The sequence below is a fragment of the Stigmatopora argus genome, chromosome 2 (assembly GCF_051989625.1).
Source record: "Stigmatopora argus isolate UIUO_Sarg chromosome 2, RoL_Sarg_1.0, whole genome shotgun sequence".
NCBI lineage: Eukaryota > Metazoa > Chordata > Actinopteri > Syngnathiformes > Syngnathidae > Stigmatopora > Stigmatopora argus.
Window position 1 is genome coordinate 15,643,828 of NC_135388.1, and position 21,815 is coordinate 15,665,642.

General features: G+C 38.9%; 1 protein-coding gene and 1 long non-coding RNA gene across 9 annotated transcripts in view; one reads left to right on the top strand and one right to left on the bottom strand.

Annotated features, from left to right (window-relative positions):
* Positions 1-18,649, top strand: part of mpped2a (metallophosphoesterase domain containing 2a) — a 37,759-nt gene extending 19,110 nt beyond the window's left edge. For 6 of the 7 annotated variants that reach the window (XM_077622442.1, XM_077622425.1, XM_077622470.1 and 3 more), the window contains 3 exons: positions 16,347-16,462; positions 18,235-18,348; positions 18,450-18,649. In XM_077622442.1, the coding sequence (XP_077478568.1) occupies positions 16,347-16,462; positions 18,235-18,348; positions 18,450-18,568 (349 nt within the window). In that variant the 3' untranslated portion in view covers positions 18,569-18,649. Of the gene's footprint in view, positions 1-12,119; positions 12,649-16,346; positions 16,463-18,234; positions 18,349-18,449 lie in introns of those variants that run through there. The other variant, XM_077622474.1, reaches the window with a different exon arrangement.
* The window catches only part of LOC144090737 (uncharacterized), a 61,801-nt gene that overhangs the window by 16,157 nt on the left and 23,829 nt on the right, over positions 1-21,815 (bottom strand). The window contains exon 4 of one of the 2 annotated variants that reach the window (XR_013305492.1): positions 18,021-18,357. The exons of the other annotated variant lie outside the window; for it this stretch is intronic. This is a non-coding gene — a long non-coding RNA (uncharacterized LOC144090737). Of the gene's footprint in view, positions 1-18,020; positions 18,358-21,815 lie in introns of those variants that run through there. 2 annotated transcript variants of the gene reach the window in all.

Genomic DNA, 21,815 nt, shown 5'->3' on the forward strand with positions numbered 1-21,815 from the left:
CAAAAATTATTTAATATACCCGGGTATATTAAATGGCAAAATACGGTAAGTAGCTTTCACGAAATAGATTATACTTTGCTTATAATTTTTTTTTTTTGTATTTTGCAATCAATACATCTAGATTTTCGGTTGTTGCTGTTTTTGTGCAACTTAAGAGTTAAAAATAATAATAATAATAATCACAGTAACTGCAAAAAAATATTTGAGAATTATTAATTGGTCAGACTTGACAGTGCAATATTGCACCTTTAATACATTATATTCTTATTGTATGTGGAAATATTTCAATATTTATTCAATCAGGGCACAGCAAACAAAAGAAACAATTTAAAATTCATTAAATATCGATTGGAAGTTGTCTGACATTATTGTAAAAATGGTAGATTGCGTATGTCTAAGTGTGTGTGTGTGTGTTTGCGGCTTGCATGCCAAAGGCAGCAGATTAAATCCAACTTCCCATATTTGCTCTCTGAAACGCACCTCGGGGGATACTAAAGGGCCAAATGCAGATTTGTCATTTGCAGATTTTAGTGTTATTCATGTATTAATTTTTTGCTGTAAAGGTCAACTGTGTGTGTGTGTGTGCTTGTGTGTGTGTATGTGTGCGTGCTTGTGCTTGTCTGTGTGTGTGTGCGCGTGCTTGTGTGTGTGCGGATGACCGTTCCTATATTGTATGAGCGAAAGCAAGAGGGAATAATATAAGGCTAGTTATCCCACTGTAGTATTCATCTATGTATTTTATTTTGTCTCTCCTAATATTTATGCTCATGTAATGTTGGTAAACCTAAGACTGTGTTAAGGTAGTACAGATAGATTTTGCTGAACTGCCGGGTGAAATTATAAAAGAACATAATTCCTGAATTCTGTGATGACTTTTCTTACAGCTGTTCTTTGTGTTTAAAACATCTTGCAATTTTACTTTAAGAGTTACTGTGATGTCTAATTTAAGATCAAAACAAAAGATGAGAATATGTATACATTGATACTAGATAAGCAAAGCTAGAAACTGATCATTCCACTTATCCATGCTAAGATGGTTTGTACATTGGAGGTAGTTTTTTTTAGTTATCTGAGTCTATCTGAAACACAAGGTTCCACTGTGTTTTGAACTCTCTCACTGCGGTTTGAATTTATGTCTCCTACTCTTAAATGTAATCACCTCTAAGTAGCCCTTTGCCTGGTGTCAGTATCAAACATTTCTATTGGATGCCTGTCCAACAGACCAACATAAATATCGCCTCTTATATCCTAATTGTGATGAGTTCTAGGTTTGATCATCCTTAACATCAGCTAACTTTGCAAATATTTAGTTCCAAGGTCGTAGTCATTTTAATTTGATTTTTTATATATATATATATATATATATATATATATATATACATATATATATATATATATATATATATATATATATATATATATATATATATATATATATATATATAAGCAAGAAAACGATGGAAAATAGCACTATTACAACTCGTAAATTAAACATTTATGAACTCTTGCATTTTTCAAAAAAAATAAAATCATAATGGTCTAAAACATTAAGTGTTACTTGGAATTTAAAATGGAAAAGAAAGTGGAAATCCATTACTGCAGATTTATGGTCAACATGAACACTTTGCTGTGTTAAGCCAGGCATATTTTTCAATTATGTGTGGGTTTTCCTTTACAACTAAAAAGACGAGATCGAGAGAAAGAAAAAAACATTTACTATGGACAGTGTACATGAGTATCCCTCCTAAAGAAATGTGTTGCTTGGACAGTGTACATGAGTATCCCTCCTAAAGAAATGTGTTGCTTGGACAGTGTACATGAGTATCCCTCCTAAAGAAATGTGTTGCTGCCCTGCAGCAAAGGTACTGTCGCTGCAATTTCTGAAGTTTTCTGAATTAATTTTCCATTGACAGGAGCGTCATGTTAATTCCTATAGTATTTCAGAATTAATGAGTTAATGATTTATTGGTGTTGGAAGTGAATCCATATTTAATGGAGCATAAAATCGTGAAACAACTGTTGACAAGGATGGATTGTGTTAGAATTGGCTTCTGCTTTATAATTGTTAGGATGCTTCTCTATCTCTCTGCTGTTGTCGCAAATGTGTGCTTCGGTTTCAATGAGGTCAGAACACAGAGCCAGTTCTGCTGCTCAAGCGTGTGCATACACGACGGCACGTTTGCGTGCTTTGGTGTCAGATTTTTCACCTCTGTATCAGCTGAGCAAATGAAGGGTTAAGTGATGGATTTGTGATGGTGCCCTTACTTTTTGCAGTATGTCGACCTATAGCATTCAATGCTGACTGAGTCACCTTACACCCTGAGCTGCACATACACAAGCTAACCTGTTCCTCACTTGGCTCTTACGCACTGTATAGCCTGTTTCACATCTCACTGAGTGCTCACTGAATGCCCCTACCCCCACACCAAGGTAAGCCCCCAATATGTCAAAGGGAGAGTGATGAGTCTTGGGCACTGCCTAATAAAGCTCTCCTCAGTGGCCTTGTGCACATCAGTCAACAGGCAGCGAGGCAGTGGTTTCCATCGCAAAATTTAATATGGGAAAGGGTTGACGAAATCAAACTGTTACATTTGAAAATGGTTGCATAGTATGTATTGTAACGCACACGCAACAAAATTTCAAATGCAATTGGTTGATTTTTTTTATCGTATTGGGACTGCCAGTAGTGCTTCACCCTCAACAATATCAATTTGAATGACCTAATATTAACAAAATTGATCAATCTTTGCTTTTCCTATGATTGGGTTTACAAATGCAGATGTGATGATATCGGCCGTACACAACAAAACTGGCTGGAAGGACTTTTTATTTTTTTTTATTTAAGAGTACATACGTATGTGTGGGAGTGCTTGGTGTATATTTTTGAATGTGTCTCTTCAATAGCAAGATATAACCAGATGATGGTATTTGTTTAATGAATAAGTCAATGATGAAACTTGGACAATGAAGTAATTATACGCAAATATGCAGTAAACAATTAGTGTTTTGCCAAGTTCTCCAATATCCAGCTCCTAATTGATATTAAAACAAAAATGTTTTTCTCCTATATCAGGATGCATATCATTTCATGGTTTCAAGGGTTCCCCAATTTTAGTGTAACAAGCTGCCTTAATAGGTGCAACTTCCCCCTTTAGCTCACAATCATTCTTCTTGATGACTTTCTGGTACGATGGAAAAAAAAGCCAAGAGTTAGAAGAAAAAAAAGAATCAAACAAACAAAGGTCAATGATGTGCCTTTTTTCCTGGTGAACAGCAGAGCATTTATCTGACAGATGCAACCAGAAGTCGACTTCCCTGTCTGTAGTGTTTGTTTTTTCCCATGTCACATTGGACCTCTTGGGGGCTTAAACGTTCATAGTGACAACACAGTTTTGTGCTAGTTCCCAGAGGTTTGTGAAGTGTGAGCTTTCATTCGATAATGTGCGACTAATCTGTCCTCAAGATGTTTGGTTAGCAAATGTTATGAAGCATTTGAAATTGTGAAAAGACTCCTTGAAATTGCCGGGGACACAAAGATGACAAGCTATCGGCTTACTTTCTACCTTATAAAATGCAAAGTCCTGCGAAGATCAAATAAAGCCAGAATGAGCAGCAGGGGCAACATATAAATCTAATAATTTGAGGAAAATTACAGTATTTCAAATTTTTAGGTCTCTCATTGTCTATAATTACCAAGCTATAGACATCACCTCACTATAAACCACACCGCCCAAAGTTCACAAAATTTAAACAAAAAATCCATATCCCTTATTATAATATGGTAAAAGTCGTACAAGCCGAAACGAGCATAATAGTATGTGCGAGTTAAGCAGTGGAGTCACTGGCCTTTACTTTCATTGTGTCTCTAACTCCAAAAACTGTCCCATATTGAACACACCCAGGTAAGTCATGAAGAAGACTAGTGCTCTCAGTATTGGTGGCCTAACAAACAACCCATAAACCTTTGTGGGCCGAACAGACAAATAAAAACAGTCACTACAAACAGTTGCTGCAGTACAAATATAACAAGACGCTGACGAGGTGTACAGCACGCTAATATAACACAATCAACTAATGTTACATAATGCATAAACAAAACACTGAAAAGAAATCTATAAACCCAACAGATAGGTTCTACTATCAATGGTATTGGAATTTTCTAAACATTTCTAGTGAATAAAATAGTTTTTGGCAATAATATAAAATAATACACGCATTTCAATTTGGCATCGTGACTCACTCTTAGTATCTTTATACAAAAAAGGATGTTAACTTTTGTTTTCACTTCTGGAAGCTATGCAAAAATTTCCTTTACAAGCAACGGCTAAACTCTGCCTATGCCTATGAGTATCCAAGCCATTTCTTTCATTTTGAAATAATTTCACTGTTGAATTTCAACAGTTTTTACCACTTGTCAGAATTAAGCCTGAAAAGCTATTTACTGTTTCTAATTAACATTCCAAAAGGTGCCACGGAAACATGTTTGGCATAAGATGCATTCAGAAGACCAATGTGCCTGAAATCTGCTGTTTTACTTCAATGTGTCAACAATCATCCTTGGTCTACCATCTGTCCAGGAATTGGATAAAAAATAATGTTGGTGCTTGTGTGCCATGTGGATTAAAAGTGTGCCGCAGACCTGGAACTGCTGCAGCAATTCTTTTAATTAAAGCAGGAAATAATTGTTGTCAAGTAAATGCACTGAGACGTGAGAGAGAGGCTGAGCGAGAGACCAAAAGAAAGCCAGCAGGAGGAATACAGTGGGGGATTAAAGACAGTGAGCGAGTGTTACAGACTCCTGGCCAGCTTGCTGCTGTAATGAACATTAGGGCTGCGGCATAAATTTAATGACCTGTGAAACAAACAGCGTGGCTGAGACCAATGCCTCTGAATGCTAAGTGGCTCTATCATTAATACTAGTTCAGTCAAGCCACTGTGTAAACACACTAAGTCTCTTTTGCCCATAAACCTATAAAACACAACGTAGCAATACAATGATGATGCACCCCCTCCACAGCCCTTTGCAAACAAGTCGTGGGTCCTTATATGCCTCCACAATTAATGGTTTCCATCCTGTTAATTGTCTTTTTTTTAATGAATAGTAGGACTGGAAAGCTTTTCAATTTGGATATTTGGGGTTACATTTCCATTTAACATATTTTTTTTTACTAAATACACGGACAGACAACCATCCATGCTCACACTCATACCTAGGGACAATTGTGAATCATATTTGTAGTCTTTGGTCATTCCTCTTTACTTGACTTTTTCAAGGGAATTATATGAATTAACAAAAATGTGCAAACATCATGTGGAGTGAGTAGAACCATGACAAGTTAGGTTGATGTACAATACAGTGAGACATAACAGGAGCTGTCATTTCCGACAAGAACAAAGGGTGAGCAATGGTGATTTTGCTGTTGTAAAGTCTGCTAAGAGACATGGTAACATCCACTGTAAATGACATTTTTTTAATGGCAGTACTTACTTAGCTTATTTAATATTAAGCAAATTTGAAGTATATTTCAGATTTCCCCGGTAATTGTCTGGCACGCTGCCCACTGTGCTATGAATGAGTCAACGGTAAATGCTTTAATGGACTAAAAAAGTCATACAGTCTTCATCTGAATCTCAGATGGAGAAAGGTCGACATATTGCACAGGCACATAAATCATAAAGTATGTGTGCCTATTTTCTTAGCTAGTACTTGTTTTGAGCGTTTGTGTGGTGTACGCCTTTGGTGTGACTGACTGAGTTGTCTTAAAATGGCTGCACTTACAAGAAAGTTGTGATTTGGATATTCATTCGATTCTTTGAGCAACCATCTTTCACATAAATTTCATGTATAGATTAAAAGAATAGATATTTGTTTTATATATTGTGACATTCAAAGGATAAGATTGATAGAAAAATGAAAAAATATTGCGATGCATTTTTCCTCCCCATTTATCCATTCCTATTTTGTACTTTGTAGAGTGGCATGAAAGGTTTGGTCTTAGGGGCGCCCAAAATTTATTTGGCTTTCATTAAATGTGTGAATGTGCAGTTTGTGTTGCAGAATATGGTAAAACTTTTTACATTCTTATAAATCCTCAACCCATTGCAAATCAAATAGACATATATAATAGCTTCTCTCAACCGTCACAAAACCTCCACTTTAATTTGGATTTTTAGATGGTCACATAAATCATGAAACTTTTTGTCTCAACAATCTAAACATTTCAGAGTTTCGCAGTCTGTGCCGAGGCGAGAAAACTGGCAGTGTTTCTAGTCTTAGTCCTTCAATTTCTCATGTTTTCGATATTGGTTTCCAAAATATTTTTTTCTATTCTATAAGGTTCGCAGGACTCCATATCAGGTTTAGAAGGAGAGCTCTGTTTATGATTATGAGCAATACAGACTTAATCAAAAGATGGAGCACTGTAGGGAGCAGGTGGAAAACTATCGTAGCCCAGAGCTAGCCAGATGTCATCAACATGAGGACGGATACATGGCATGGGCATGCTGCTCTAGGCAATAAAATGCAATCACAATCGACTGGAAGTGAGCCCAAGACGGCTCAGTAACCAGCCTGGGAGTACGTAGCAATCAGTCCCGACTTATTCCACCAAGAAGATGACAAAAACAGGGCTTCTTTAACATCAATGTGTGGTAAAAAGGGGGCATATGTGTGACATTTCAATCTGTCCGTCTATTGGGTCATGATCTGCGCTGGCAAATCCTCGGATCAATTAGGTGCCATTTTGTTTACTGTCCCATGCTGTGCCTCCTGCTTTGAGTGGATAAATGTTCTTGCCTTGTATTGTTTTACTTCTTATTTTTTTCCGAAACAATGTTTGGATGTTAAATTGTATCAGGTTGGCATCTCACAAAGGGCATTTCTCTTAATACGCTTGTGAAAAGTTACCAGCAATTTTTACTTTATTTGAATGCCAGTGTTCGTTTAGATTTTTACTTCAGTTAAGTTAGTCTTTGTGCTAAAATGTCATTTAATTCTTGCAATAACTTAATCTTAGCAATTTTGTTTTAGTTAATTAATCAGTAGTAAATAAAGCAGAAATTGGGGGTATTTTAATCCAGTATTAATGCCGCAGTTATGTATAACTATAAAAAAAAATGGCAACAAAATTGTTACTGATTGCGAAGTTAATGCATAGTTATTGAACATAGAATAGCTACTTAGTGTCTTCTTTGTTTAACATGACGTTGTGTGGTCAAAAAGGTAGCTGTGGGTTGTATGCTGTGAGCTATCATTTAATTCAATGACAGCTTCATAAATAAATAAATAAATAAAGGAACAATCTACTGACGGCTTTCTGCTCAGTTCTGATAGAATTCACATCATCCTGCTACACCCCCTTTCTTCCTGCTGACCTCTGCACAGATCTGTGTGTCAAAAACAAGACATTGCTTATCTCAATTTGACTCGCTTCAGACCGCAGCATAGATAGCAGACACACCCAGATGTCAAAATAATAGGTTGGTTATTGTTTGACTTCTTTTTCAGTCAGTTAAAAAGAAACTATATTTGTTTCATATTTTGTCCTACAAATGCAGAAAAAAAAATCACCAACACAGTTCGTTCATATGGCATATCTTCCCTCATCTATCCATGCATCAATGAAATTAAAAACAACAGGCCTAACTTTATCCTGTAATATGGACTGTGTCTGACTGTAAAATCACGTTTTTCTACTTATTGATGCTCCTCCTAAAGTTTAATTTACTCCACATTTCAAATTATTATGCTAATATTTTTTTCAAACGTTTGTGTTATTGAGTATGCCAGTGAACCTCAAGTGAATTAGTCACATATACGAATAGTTTACCAAGGTGAGGGAGCAAAAGTTCATCTATTTTAAACACTGCCGCTCACATAGTCACACCATATTAAATTGTGGTTGACTAGCTCGGATTGTCCCTTGCCTCTCGCCTTAATTCTATTGGGATAGGCACCAGCGTGCTTGTTACCTGAGTGAGGATAAGTTGTACAGCGTGTGGATGGATTGAGGGACTGCACTGTACATAGGCTTATATCGGTGACTATTAGCTGAATTATCGCCTTGTCTGGATATGACTCCAAGACATCATGCTACTGAGAGAGCAAGATATATTTTGCTCTACCTGCCTGCAAGAGCGAAAACTGGTCCAGCTTGCTAGATGCAGACTAGACCCCCCCAGAAGAATCTTCGTTTTGCTTGATCATGCAGTAGTTCCCCAAAATATGATGCAACCAAACGATTTGACCTCCTTGTTTGGCCAAGATCAGCAATTAATATTCATGGGAAACTGGAAACAGAACTTGAGAGCAATTAATTATCTAAAGTTCTATGTACTTGTCAATACTTGTGTCTTTGTGTATTTTTGTCTGTGCTCTCCTATACTACGTACATGCTACAGTGTGTAATCTGTGTTCCAGCGTCTTGTATACAAACTCTGGAGACCAACAATACCAGTTTGTGTGCTTTCCTGTGCCTATTGTTGCTGTAGCGTCTCAGTGCCCTCACTAACATCCACTCGTTGTAAGGTCAAGACAATAGCTGCCGACAGAGTGGCATGTATCTGCACTGCTTTGACCCAGCGGCCCTTCCTGTTGCCTTTTACACCCCCCTCTGCTCCCCATACTCTCAATCTTTGACCTCTACAGCAAAGACTGTCGGCCTGTTATGCTAGTACAAGGCACAGTGTGCTCTCAGCACTTTGGCAGGCGTATGTGAAAACCAGCAGCTTTCTTTCCCTATCATTCTCAGGAGAAAAGTTGTACACAATAAAGAGAAAAGAAAAGCTTTTATTTGCCTAACAACAGACAGATCAATCAATCAATCAAAGTCACCTGATAGAAAAAAATATATTGTTCATAATGAAATAACACAAGGTTAAAACAGTGGTCATTTTATATGTCAAAAACATTATCTTGTGCCTGGATGGTGTAGATTTTATTTGTCCAAAACCCTTTTGTCTGGCTGAATCTGATGTCTTAAAAGCATCTAATGGAAAGATTTATCCATTCAAATCATTCAATGACACATCGGTCTATCAATGTTGCTTGGAAATGTAAGGTTTCATTTGCAATGTTCTTAACATTTTGCTCTTGCTGGTAGAGCATAAGAGGAATTCAGTGGGGACAAAAACCTTTTTATCCTGTTTGTAAACAAGGTCATGCTTTTCAAACATTGGCTTTCTAATAAAAGAACAGTTGCTAGCTTGTCTCTAGTCATGACCTTCATTTATAAGGTCTGCGGACAAATTGAATTGACTCTTTCTTTAAATTGTTGTCAACCTATTATGATGGATAAACAAAATATCGATAGGTCTGTTCCTGTGTATTGATTGAGTAATCAAACTTATAAATGTTATTATTTTTACAGTTTCTCACCCTAATACTTCTTTAATGACAGATGATTTTGATGTAGAAAAGTGCCATAAAGATGTGTTGGAATCATTTTTGGCTCTGCATCATGGATAGACACTTAGCTTGGTCAGTATGCTCTGTCCTCAGCCACTGCCGTGCCCAATACTCGCTAATTAAACAAGTTTGAGAAAGTAGCAACCCACCATTTGGTTGGTTTGATAACTTCCATTGGCCCCAGAAGAACCAAGAGACACTGAAAGAGACTTACATTATTACATACTCTATTATACTATTTAATTTTGAAAATTGCTTTAAGAGAATGCATCAACTGAGTTTTCAGTGGCGAGCTGAAAATGGAACTATGCCTTGCTTTTTTTTCCCCATTGAATTTCTCCGCTCTCTCATTTCCCAGATATAGTATGACCCTTGCAGCCTCCCTTCACTTCACTTGTACCCGCCACCCTCCCCTGTTTACTTTGTTCTCCTGGATCAAGTTCACAGAGGTCAGAGCTAGAGAAGGCTAATGGGACCCATGAACCTGTGTCTCAGAGCAGGTTGAATAGGTCTTTGCCCCTCCCCACCCCTATCTCCTATACAGGCTTCATGAATGGTACCCTGAGTTCTCTTTTTATTAGTCAGGTTTCTTGTTTCAGTGGACCTGCCCGGTTTTCATGACTTCCATGTTCAAGTTTCCAAAACACCCTCTTCTTCCTCAGCTTCACCTGCCACATTCACAAGCAGACACGCACTAGGGACATTTCAGCCTTTAGTCCACACCCATAGATTTCATTAGATCCCACTCGCTTCACAGGCCTCCAGACACAAATATTTCACTTAAATACTTTTCTGCCATCAGTGAGTCTTCTGCTTAACAAACTGTTAGGTCCATTTATATTTTATAGAAACACTGCTCTGTTATCACTTCTACTGGGAGCATGATTGCAGCACAATTGACTATATTGTCTCTCTCCTGCTTTCCATCACATTTTATGCTGCTTTGTCAATCAACAAAGTGAAGAGCAAATTGCATTTTAATGACTTCCCATTCATTTAACCAGCTTATTGTTGTATAGCCTGACAAAATCACCGCAAATCAGACTTCATGGAGATTTATGTTAACTTAATGTCATTGGATGCAAACAAATGCTTAAATGTGCCAGATGGCATAGCTGTACAATTTAGGTGTGAACAATGTAATATATCATAATATGCTAATTAATAATTGTTACCTTATTATTTTTATTTTAAAACCCTCTGAAGTCCAGTCCCATTTTTGTACAGCCCTTGAACACCACAAATGTCTGAAAGGACTTAATACGCCCGCAATTGACAGACAATTATAACATCCACTGATTTGAACCCCCAAAAGAGCAAGGAAAAGAGTCCTAACCCTAAAGCAAGGGTCGGAAACCTTTTTGACCGTGAGCCATAAACATTTCATATTTTTAAATGTAAATCCTTGAGCCATACCGATTCAATTAAAAGTAAAAATAAATGCGGGCATTTTTTGTCATTTAAAAACTAAACTAAGTATCTTTTTTTTTTAATAACATTGCTAATCTATGAGTATATGATGCACACAGAAGGGAGTCTATTGAAAGGAAAAATTATAACTAAGCAGCGCTAGTTAGTGTCGGGGCCATTTAAATTCTGGCGTGACAACGCGGAGCTCCCATTGGTCATTGAAGTGCATTCGAGGAAATGACGTGAACACAGAGATTTGCCAACGTGAGGCTCACATTGGTCGATGCAGTTGCACTACAGTTAATGTTGGCACCACTTTGATTTGCCAGCAAAGTTTGGAACAGCTAATCAATAGATCAATCTTTTCCAACCGTTAGAAACCGAACCATTTTAAAATTCTCAAAACTTGGTAAAAACATCACAGCACAGTATTAATACTAAAATAATGATCAACTCTCCATAGTATTACAATGCTGCCTAATGTGATTTATATGTAAGCCGATTAGTTGACAATCAAACACTTAAAAAAAAAAGTGCTGCCCCAGTGACTAATGGTTCTAATGTACTACAGTATAAAAGCAAGCTCTTCACGCGCCAGTATACGTGTGTAAAATTGCAGTTGGTAATACACTGATACTATATTGGACCCCCCCCCATCCAACCCCAAACAAACACACACAAAGAATGACAGACCTGTGTGTTGTGAATTGCTTGCAACTGCCAGGTCAGTAGGAGCAGCTGTGTTTGCTATGAAGCATCTGCTGGCTCAGACAGTGGTTGTTTTACATTTGTGGTGTGCAGGTCAAAATGCAGCTGGCTCCATCTCAGCATGGAGACAAACCCTGGGGAGAGTGCTTGTGGATCTGTGTGTACACATGTGTCCCCATGGTTGTAGCCTTTCCTAAGCGGACTAAGTCCTGTGGCCAACCCTTAGCATCTTGGCTTTAGCAGCAGGCTGGAGAAAGATTAATCCATTCCACACTCCATCAGTCACTAGGCACAGGTTATTAGTGCTGGGGCAGAGCACACTCACACAAACACCCTTCACCCTTGTGACTTCACATTGCACCCTGTCCCCAAAGTTAGCTAAGGTGGCCTTGGTGTTGAGAGGCCATTTGTCAAAAGCCTCCACTTGGCTCCTTTTAATAAGGCTACCTGGGCTCTGGGATTACACACTCACACAAAGACACACGCACCCCCAGTTTGTGCACTGCTTTGCACATAGCCACTGACTGTCAGGTAGTGCACCCTGTGAGCCTTATAAAAGTCCCATTAACATGGCCCTCCTCATTGGTTTTGACAGGTTGATCAATTAGACCCCACCCTTTCCTGACCTCAGGGCCTTTCTAACTCAAGAAGCTGGGCAGGATGGATTGCTGGTCCTGCACACACTCACGCAAAGACTCACCTCTGCCTTGTTATCTGGTCAGTGTGCAGTTAGTGTGTGTGCCAACATGATGATATCCAATTGTGCAGTAGGTCTCTCGCTTTAAAGGGGATGGATTAGAGTGGACCTGATTCTTGTTTTGATTTTATCTGTATTTTGACTAAAGTGTGCACACACTCTGTTTTGTTTCACAAGGTTTTATCTGCTTGTGTGTAGAAGACAGTGTAACGATACAAGATATCTAAACTAACAGAGGTGTGAATGTTGTGGATTTTTTTTCTCTCCATATAAAATTGATTAGGCGACCCGGCGCGTTAGTGGTTAGCGCGTCGGCCTCACAGTGGGGGACCTGGGTTCAAATCCAGGTCGGTCCACCTGCGTGGAGTTTGTTCTCCCCGGGTCTGCGTGGGTTTTTTCCGGGTACTCCGGTTTCCTCCCATATTCCAAAGACATGCATGGTAGGCTGACTGGACACTCTAAATTACCCTTAGGTATGACTCTGAGCGTGAATGGTTGTTTGTCTCCTTGTGCCCTGTGATTGGCTGGCCACCAATTCAGGGTGTCCCCCGCCTCTGGCCCGAAGTCAGCTGGGATACGCCCCGCAACCCTAGTGAGATAAAATTGATTGTATATGTTGAGAGTATTACACTAGCAGTCTTTTTGCAATTTTCATTCAAAACTTAACTCTTCATATTCTTCTAAAATCCGCTAACAAATCAATTTACAATTAAACCATTGATTACTAAAGTCCACTATGCTCTTTCAAAAATTTGTATGTTTTTCTCGATTTAAGTGCACTTTGTAAAGCATTGGATGCAATTTGAAATGTCATATTCACACGCCCACTTGGAGAACCTCTCCAAATCTCGTCTCATTTCTTTTTTTCTCTTAATGTTCATTTTTGACCTAAAATGACCGCCAGTTGAATAGAGAACTCACCGAGTTACATAGTAAGCAAAATATTTGAGGACATTTGATGGCAAATCTTGCCACTTGGCTACAATCAGGAATTGCGCCATTGAATCTGTCTTTATTATGCTGTTCAGTCCACCAAAAGTGTATGTTTAATGCATATACAGTCTTTTTATTACATGATGGGTTACTGGCAGTCTTGACAGGCTTATTTGCATGGATTTTACAAGATACAATGTCATTATTTTTCTTTGTTGTGGCCTTTTTATGCTCGCGCATGAACCACACGCGCATTGCTGGAGGCGCACGCATCACAAGTTTTAACTGCGCGTAGAATGAGCGCAGGGGTAACTTTTGTGATTGGTCTGTTTAGTCACGGCGTGATGACATATTCAGCTTTCTCTGGCCGGACAGGGCTCCGCGATACTGACATCTTTGAAAACAAATGTGTGAGCGAATAGATTTGCACACATGTAGCTTTCGTGAAGTGACGACCAAGGTAAAAAACAGAGCACAATGACCTCCACAGGCAAAAGGAGCAGGGATGCCAGTAGCCAGAAAACTTTATTATACTAGCCAGTGTCTGATTTTTTTCAGTAGAACCGGCCATAAAATTATGACTGAATCCCGGCCTGTGGTGTCATCGCCAATTAATGGTCGTAGCGACACCTCTAACTTGGGGGGGTGAAAATACTGCACATTTTCACTGACAGACGCATTGACACAGAGAGTCTCTTCGTGTGAATGTGAAGGCAAACTGCGCGTAGGATCACCATAGTGACGTCAGCAAGAATATGAACAAAAAATACAGTATGACATTTCTCTTGGTACGACCTGGGCTTTTTCTTGTTTTTATCGATCTGATGATAGTTTTCAATCACAATTCATTGTGGCCTTTTGCGCTCATTTTAGTAAAACAATAAGGTGCCAAGTGTCAGGAGGTATTGTTGGCAGCCTGGGGACCCAGAAAGAGGTTAACAGCAGAGTCGAGCCCTGGGAGAGACACGACGTTCTAATGATGTCCAACAGCTTAATTGAATATTGGCGTTCTGCACATGGGGGCTAAATTGCTTCTGTCTACATCACCTCCGCTGCCGGCTGATTTTTAACCTATTTCCACCATTTGATTCCCTGGGGGATTATTAAATCGTGCCTGTTACCACGGTTACCAGCCTTTCTGCTTGGGATGTTTTTTGTGTGTCAGGGCCAAATACTATTGTTTGAGTGTTGGGAGATTCTCCTTTCTTCTTGTGTTACTTTTCCTTGCGGGTTATCGTACAGTATTTTGAATCACAGTGAGCTTGTAGACGCTGCTGCTGTGTTTCCATGGCAACAAGCTCCAGATGGCAAGTGTCAATAAGACATGGCAGGGCTCTAAATAGTCTAAATGGATATATATACTGTTTTAAATTCACAATCATATTACTACTGTACTTCTATCCATCATTACTAGATATAGTACTGGAATGTATATCATTCTGGCATCCCCTTGAGGCACATGAAATGTGCAGAATACACACACTTAAACAGCAATGTGCATCCATGGAGGTGGTTGTGTCCACGCTGCACAGAAAACCATCTCCTTTTTATTTGACTGCGACGTCATTAATCTTGCTGGGGGGTAACAAATACGCTTGCATGGAAGATATATTTCACATGCAGATGTCTGACAATGGGGCTATTGTGGTGGCGGCTGCAGCGCCCTACTCTGCATTCAGTCAGGACCTTTGGCTTGGCTCCGGAGCCACAGCTCATGTCAGGGGTTTATGTTTCATCTGCCTGATGAATGCGTTTATACAACACACAGCGTGTTAAGGGACCCCACGAAAATCCCACTCCTTATGTTTGCCTTCGACCATTTTTTTCTTCAATGATGAAAGCAAATAAATGTGTTTTGCCATTTTTCAAGGTTTGGCCTTGTTGCCATTATTACTCTGACAAATGCTCCGCTGGTGTCGTACGTTTGTGTATCCAAGCCAGAAACTCTATATTCACGGCTTTCTAAGACTCCCCCTGCCACTGCAGCCGCCCTATTTCCCCTCGCGGTAGTCCTTAGTCCACCCAGTAATCCATTAGACTTCCATTAGCTCTGATTTGTGTGATTAGTTCTAATTAATCAGTTGAGTCTATGGCCTTCGCTCCCCTCGCTCCTCACGTTGAATTTTTAACCTCATTTCTCAGCACTCACTGAGCGAGCCAATCGAAAAGCGGGCTTCGGAGCTGCCTTTGTCTCCCTGTGCACGCATGCAGGCATCTTCCTCTCCAGAGCTGTGACATGCTCCTTTCTTAACCACCTAGCAGATGTCTAAATAATTTAGTACGTTCTTTTGAATTTAGGGGCTGCATCAAACTACTGATGTCACGTTTTACAGCTTCTAGAGTTTGTTTCCTTCTGACACACTCTGCTGCAGTAATATTGACCAGCTAGGTGACCCTATCTTTCATTTTAACTGGACTTATTGACGTTTTCACAGCCCTTATTTCCCCTTTGTTCCTATGCTAAACACAGGCATCTTTAAGTAGCTGTCACGAGATAGCAGAGTGCAAATCATGTCGTCTTCAGCAAATATCAACTTCTGGTTTGTGGCTTTGCTGCAGGAGCATCCGTAGTACTGGAGGATGATAATCTATCTCCCTTACCTCTCTTGTCAGCGCTCTATTGCTATTAGCACTATTGTGATAAATGAAGGCTCTATTCATCAGGCACCATCAACTCAATTTCTTTCTGTCCTCACGCATGTGTGCAGAATCACTGCACACATTGTTCTACTTCTTCATCAGTTTCCATCCACGCAACCCACCGTTCTACTCAACTAAACGGCGGCTCTCTTTGTGTCAGGCATGGAAGTCGCAGCACGTCACCCCCGAGCTTACACGCTCTGATCCAAAGTGCCGGAGGTGGTCCGGCTGTTGTCAATCAAACTGGAAGTGCTGAAGGGCTGGGCAGGGTGTGACGTTGACACGTGACAAGCACTCCCCGCTGTTTCGATATTCGCTCTTTATTTTTGGAATGTGGCCGCATGTCTTTGAAATGCAAGCGGCCCCAGTGATGGAAGTGTGCTCACATGAGTCTACTGAAAGATCAGCCGCATTCGTTTGCGCCTTGTATCTTTTGTTTTCTATTCTTAATTCGCAATGAAGTGTTTCGGGGCACGCCAAGACAAACTGACAATGATTAAAATTTGTTCTGTGATGATGTAAATGCAAACTCTCTCCACGTGTATCTCGCAGGTCTCCGTGGTTCAACGGCTGGGGCTTCAATCTGCCTCGGGGCCAGTCCCTGCTGGATAAATGGAACCTCGTACCAGAAGGCGTTGACATCCTGATGACTCACGGCCCTCCGCTGGGTGAGTGCAATTAACCAATCACAGCACCCCCGCCAACACCATATCTAATGGGGTTGTAGCTCATTGTTTTAAATTTGCACGGGTGTAAACTGAAGGTGCCCCAGCTGGCGAATGAGTGGCCAAACAAACCCTGAAAACTTCCCACCAGAATATTTGGATTTGAGGAACAAACGTGTTGTTGATTTTATCACCACAGACCCATTGTGTTTTCTTTCCGCGGTAGTTTGTTTTCTTTTTGTTTTTTTCTCCCCCGTCGTTTTTCTTTGTTGTGTTCTCCATCTGGTTTTATTGAGTGATTTCCTCCCCCCTCTCCTAATGCGGGACTGCTGCTGCCGCCGCTTCTGGCTCTGATTGCATGGAAACTTCATTTTGTACTACTGTGACAGATTCCCCAAACAAGCGGGCATCAGGTTTTGGTTAGCGGCTGCCTCAAGAAATAGAAACATCAATACTGTATGCTTGTCAAAAATAATATGTTTTCGTGATTAATGAAGGTTTTAGAAATGGACTTGGCTGAAAAGGGTCTTCTGGGCATTGGGCTAATTTAGCTTGTGGAACTGTAGAGCTAAGTTATCAAGTCATTGTCTAGTGTTCTTGTTTTCATGGAAATCTTAGATATCATCAAATAGGAAAAGGTAAAAGGCAATTATTACAGTTTCAACATGAGATAAATCCAGAAAACAAATAATGGCGAAAGAACGAAGTACAGTTAAGTTGAACATCAGGATGTTTTATTTCTTTTGTTGTCTTCAGTCATGTTAAACAAAGTAAAGGCATATATTCATATTTGTTTGAGTATTTTTCAAATTATTTTCAAATCAATCAATTAAATTTAAAGTTTAATTTTCCTCTGAAAAATCAACAGTCCCATAGTTTCCTGAAAAATATAGCATTTAAAGTACCAGTTTACGGCTTTCCCTAACTAACAAAGTAAAATATTTACATTCATAATTAAGATGACAATATTCCTATAAAAAAATAAATGAATTGGCATTTTCATTATTTTTGATCACTATTCCTTTTTGATCTTTTTGCCTACATTTTCATCACATTTGCACAAAATGGGGAAACTCCTTGATTTTAATTTAAAAAAGAATTAAAGTCTGTCCTCCAATGAGGACAGTGGGTTTGTGAACAGGTATTTAAGAGACATTTAAAAAAAGAAGAAGGGGAAAACAGAAAACGACAGGAGATTTTAGTGGCTCAGCTCGGTGTTGTCCTCCATCTCATAGTCACTCAATTTGGCTGTGTTATAGTCCTTTTGCTTTCATGCGCTGTGTTAGCCGTTCTATTGCTAACCCTGCTAAAACCAGCTTTTCCTTGCCCTCTTCTGTTGTGAGAATCAAGCAACCTGCTTGGACAAGAGCCACACAGCTTGTAATTTTGAATTGCCCTCTGAATTCACTTTTCACTCCGGTTAAGCAACAAGACCCATTACCACTAGAAACAATGGCAATTTGCGGTTCCCAGAGGCCTTAATCTTATAATTAATGAGTGATCACATTTTGATTTTAATCTTCTAGGGTCTGGCGTCCACATGTGTGGACATCACATTTTTGGTAGTCACAAGACTACAATGATACATTTTGGACTACAAGGGCCTGGCGTCCACTTATGATGTAAAACTACATCATGTAAAACGATAATTATTTTGTTTTTACACTCATCGGGTCCCAATTAGCCTAAATGTCAAAGAAAATGCATGCTTTGCAAGAGTTTGGGTCTTAAGGGGTTAAAGGAGTCTAATTTAAAGCACGATTGTGTGAGCGCAGGTTTCCGGGACTGGGTTCCCAAAGAGCTGCAGAGGGTCGGCTGCGTAGAGCTGCTCAATACGGTCCAGAAGAGGGTGCGACCCAAACTCCATGCCTTTGGTGGCATACATGAAGGTAGGTTCACTGCACAGATATTTAGAAAACAAATCTATCTGTGATTTTTTTTTACTCAGGTAAAGTTATAAAATGTTATATGTAAGCGTTATCTGTTGCAGGCTACGGCATCATGACAGATGGGTACACAACGTTCATCAACGCGTCAACATGCACAGTTAGCTTTCAGCCTACCAATCCTCCTATCGTCTTTGACCTGCCTAATCCTTCCAGCTCATGAGACCTGATGAACTGGGGGTGGGCTGTATTTGGAAATCAGATTTTGTTTTTCTACAAATATGTCAATAGAGAAAAAAAAGGAATGTGTCTTTGGAAAACTGTTGGTCCTCTCCAAGATGTTGAAAATATTTGGAGAAGTGTTGAGAGAAACTGGGGTGGTGGAGACAGAGAAGGAGAATACTGGAGTTTATGATGTTTGCAAAACACAATCAATGTTTGGCAGACTTTACAAAAAGGTTTTCTTTTCAATTGATTTTTTGTTGATTGTAAGCCAAATTTTCTGCGCGATGTGTCATCTTACAAATGTCACTTTTCATCTCAGAGATGCAAATCATAGCTTTTCATCACAGGAAGAAAAATCCATTCTCATTCAATGCAGCAATTGAATGAATTTTGGGATGGGGACACCAGTATTCTCCCTTTTCCATTGTCGTGGGGGTGGGAGGGTTGTGATTAAACAATCTTGCTCTTGAGAAGTAATGGTCAGATCTGTAAGATAAATGAAGCTTTGTGAATTTGTACAATTTGTTTGTTCGATTTACGTTGACCAGACAATGGATGCCATCTATGTTTTATTGTTATATCATCTATTTTGCATTTAGTTTTTCTTTTTGTTAGTGTTTGTTTTTTTCTCGTCAGTTGTGCTTTCTGCTGACAGGGCCGCTGCCTTAAACTAGCTTTAATGTTCTCAGCTAGAGCTCCACTCTTTCTTTCGCTCTGCGAGGTGAGAGAGAAAAAAGTCCTTATTTATTGTCCAACATCCCCCGCAAGACAACAACGGAATGATGCAGGGACTTAAAGCTATCGAATCACAGTCTAAACGTTTACGTTATATTCCATCCCATTCAATGACTCCCGATCTAATTTGGAAGGTTTATGTATAAAAATATGTATATTATATATTCATGTTGTAAGACTTCTGTAATAAAGTTGTGTTTAATGGGCGAAGGGAATTACTTTCACCTTTTTTTTGATGATCTTCAAAAATGTTATGTTGGTTTTGCATTTTCGTTTGAGATGCAAGGAAATGAAAAGTTTCAGAATCACAATCCATCAGGTGCTGCTTTTCCCAGCAACGTACCTGCCTAAACATGCTCGAATTGTCCTTTCAAGTGTCAATCTGATCGTTTGTGTTTTTTATTGCTTTGTTTTCGTTCTAATTTTGCACTGTGTAAATGCAATCTTGCTAGCACAAAAAAATGTTGCCAATACTAGTAGTTTCAACTTTGTTGCTGTAAAATGCTCTTTTCATGCTCTCTGGCTTTCTCTGATTGTATGGAAATGTTAGTCCTCTCTTTTCAGTTCATTGTGATATATTTAGCTGCCTTTATATGCAAATAAAATTGCAGATTTTTACTTACGCAAGCGTGTCGGTTTTTCATGTTGTACAGTCTTTATAGTATCTGTGTTGACGTCCACTAATGGTGTTGTTATATATATATACACACACATACATATATATATACATACATACACACACATATATACATATATAAATATATACATACATACACATATATACATATATAAATATATAAATACATATATAAATATATACATACATATATACACATAGATATATACATATATACATACACATATATACATACATACACACATATATACATATATAAATATATATATACACATATACATATATAGATATATACACATATATATATACATACATACACACATATATACATATATAAATAGATATATACACATATATAGACATATACACATATATAGATATATACACAGATATATATACATATATGGAATACATATATATACACGTGTATATACACACATGTATATACATATATATACACATATATGTATATATATCCATGTGTATATATATATATAGTATATATATGCATATATATACACGTATATATGTATATATACATATGTGTATATATATATGTATTCCATATATGTATATATATCTATATGTGTATATATTATATACACATATATACATACATATATATATACACGCACACACACATATATATATATATATATATATATATATATTGGAGGTGATAAAATCAAGAACATTTTAATTCCCAATGTCATCTGGCTGCCCACAGCAGTATTTAACAAAAAAAAGCTAATTCCAATTATCACTTACAGTATCAGAGTGTCTGTAGACTGCGTTTCTTTAGGTTTTGTCCTCATTCAGTTCATGCACAGATCCAGCCAATACCTGAGCATATACACAGAACGGCTGCCATGCATGTCTCGGAAGTGAGCATAAGCAGAGTACTTGCAGAAAAGGTTGTGGCAAAACAAATACGTTCACTTGCGTGCAATAATGAATTATAATTTCTCACTTTCCTAAGCCACATTAACTTTCCTAAGTATAACTTGTCTTTTCTACCAGCAATCAGTGTCCTTCTCTGGTTCCCTCGCAAAAAGCAAGCAAAACCCATCCTCATCCGCAGTATTATTGTTTCAGCTCATCATGTGAAAAGTGAGTTGAAGAAAAATGAGTCTGCGTCTGGGGAGGGTCCCAACGCTGTGGAACACTTCCTCTGTGGTTTCTTTTTCAAATGTGACGCACCCCAGGGAGCCCAACCATTTCAGGCTGGTGATCATTGATTTTTGTATGTTGAAGACACCCGTTGAACATCCAGGGAATGGACATTGATATGGTGAAGACCTACAAGGACCAGGTGTTCACCTCAACAATAAACTGGAATGTATTACCATATTTTTCTGTATTTTATCTAAGATACGGCGAATGAAGTGATTTTCCCTCATGGAGGAACAATAAAGGACCATCCTTTTCTAACCCATTTGTGCTTACATTTCATATCGCTACACTTACCAACCACATAAAATGTCAACATCAAGAACATCAACCAGTGTAGTGCAACAAAGCTCAGATAAACTATTGTTGGAGCACAGCTCTAATGATTTCATCAGGTTTCCTTCATTTCCACCTCTCTCAACCCGCATCTAGGCTAGTCCAAAAATAAAACCGGCTTGACTCGAAAGGCGCCTCTGCCAGACTTTTTTTCCCACCAACCCCCGTCCTTCGTCGCCACAACATCAAAGCGCCCCGACCAATTAGCTATTCCCCGAAACAAGAGCGGCGTAGCATGGCCCCGCACCCACTAGATCCCCGCGCACATTACCATAATCCAGTCTAATCATATTAACGCAGGCCGCAGATGAGCAGGGGGAGACATAGCTGAAAACAGGCACCTCTAGTCTGCATTGAGAGGCTGTCT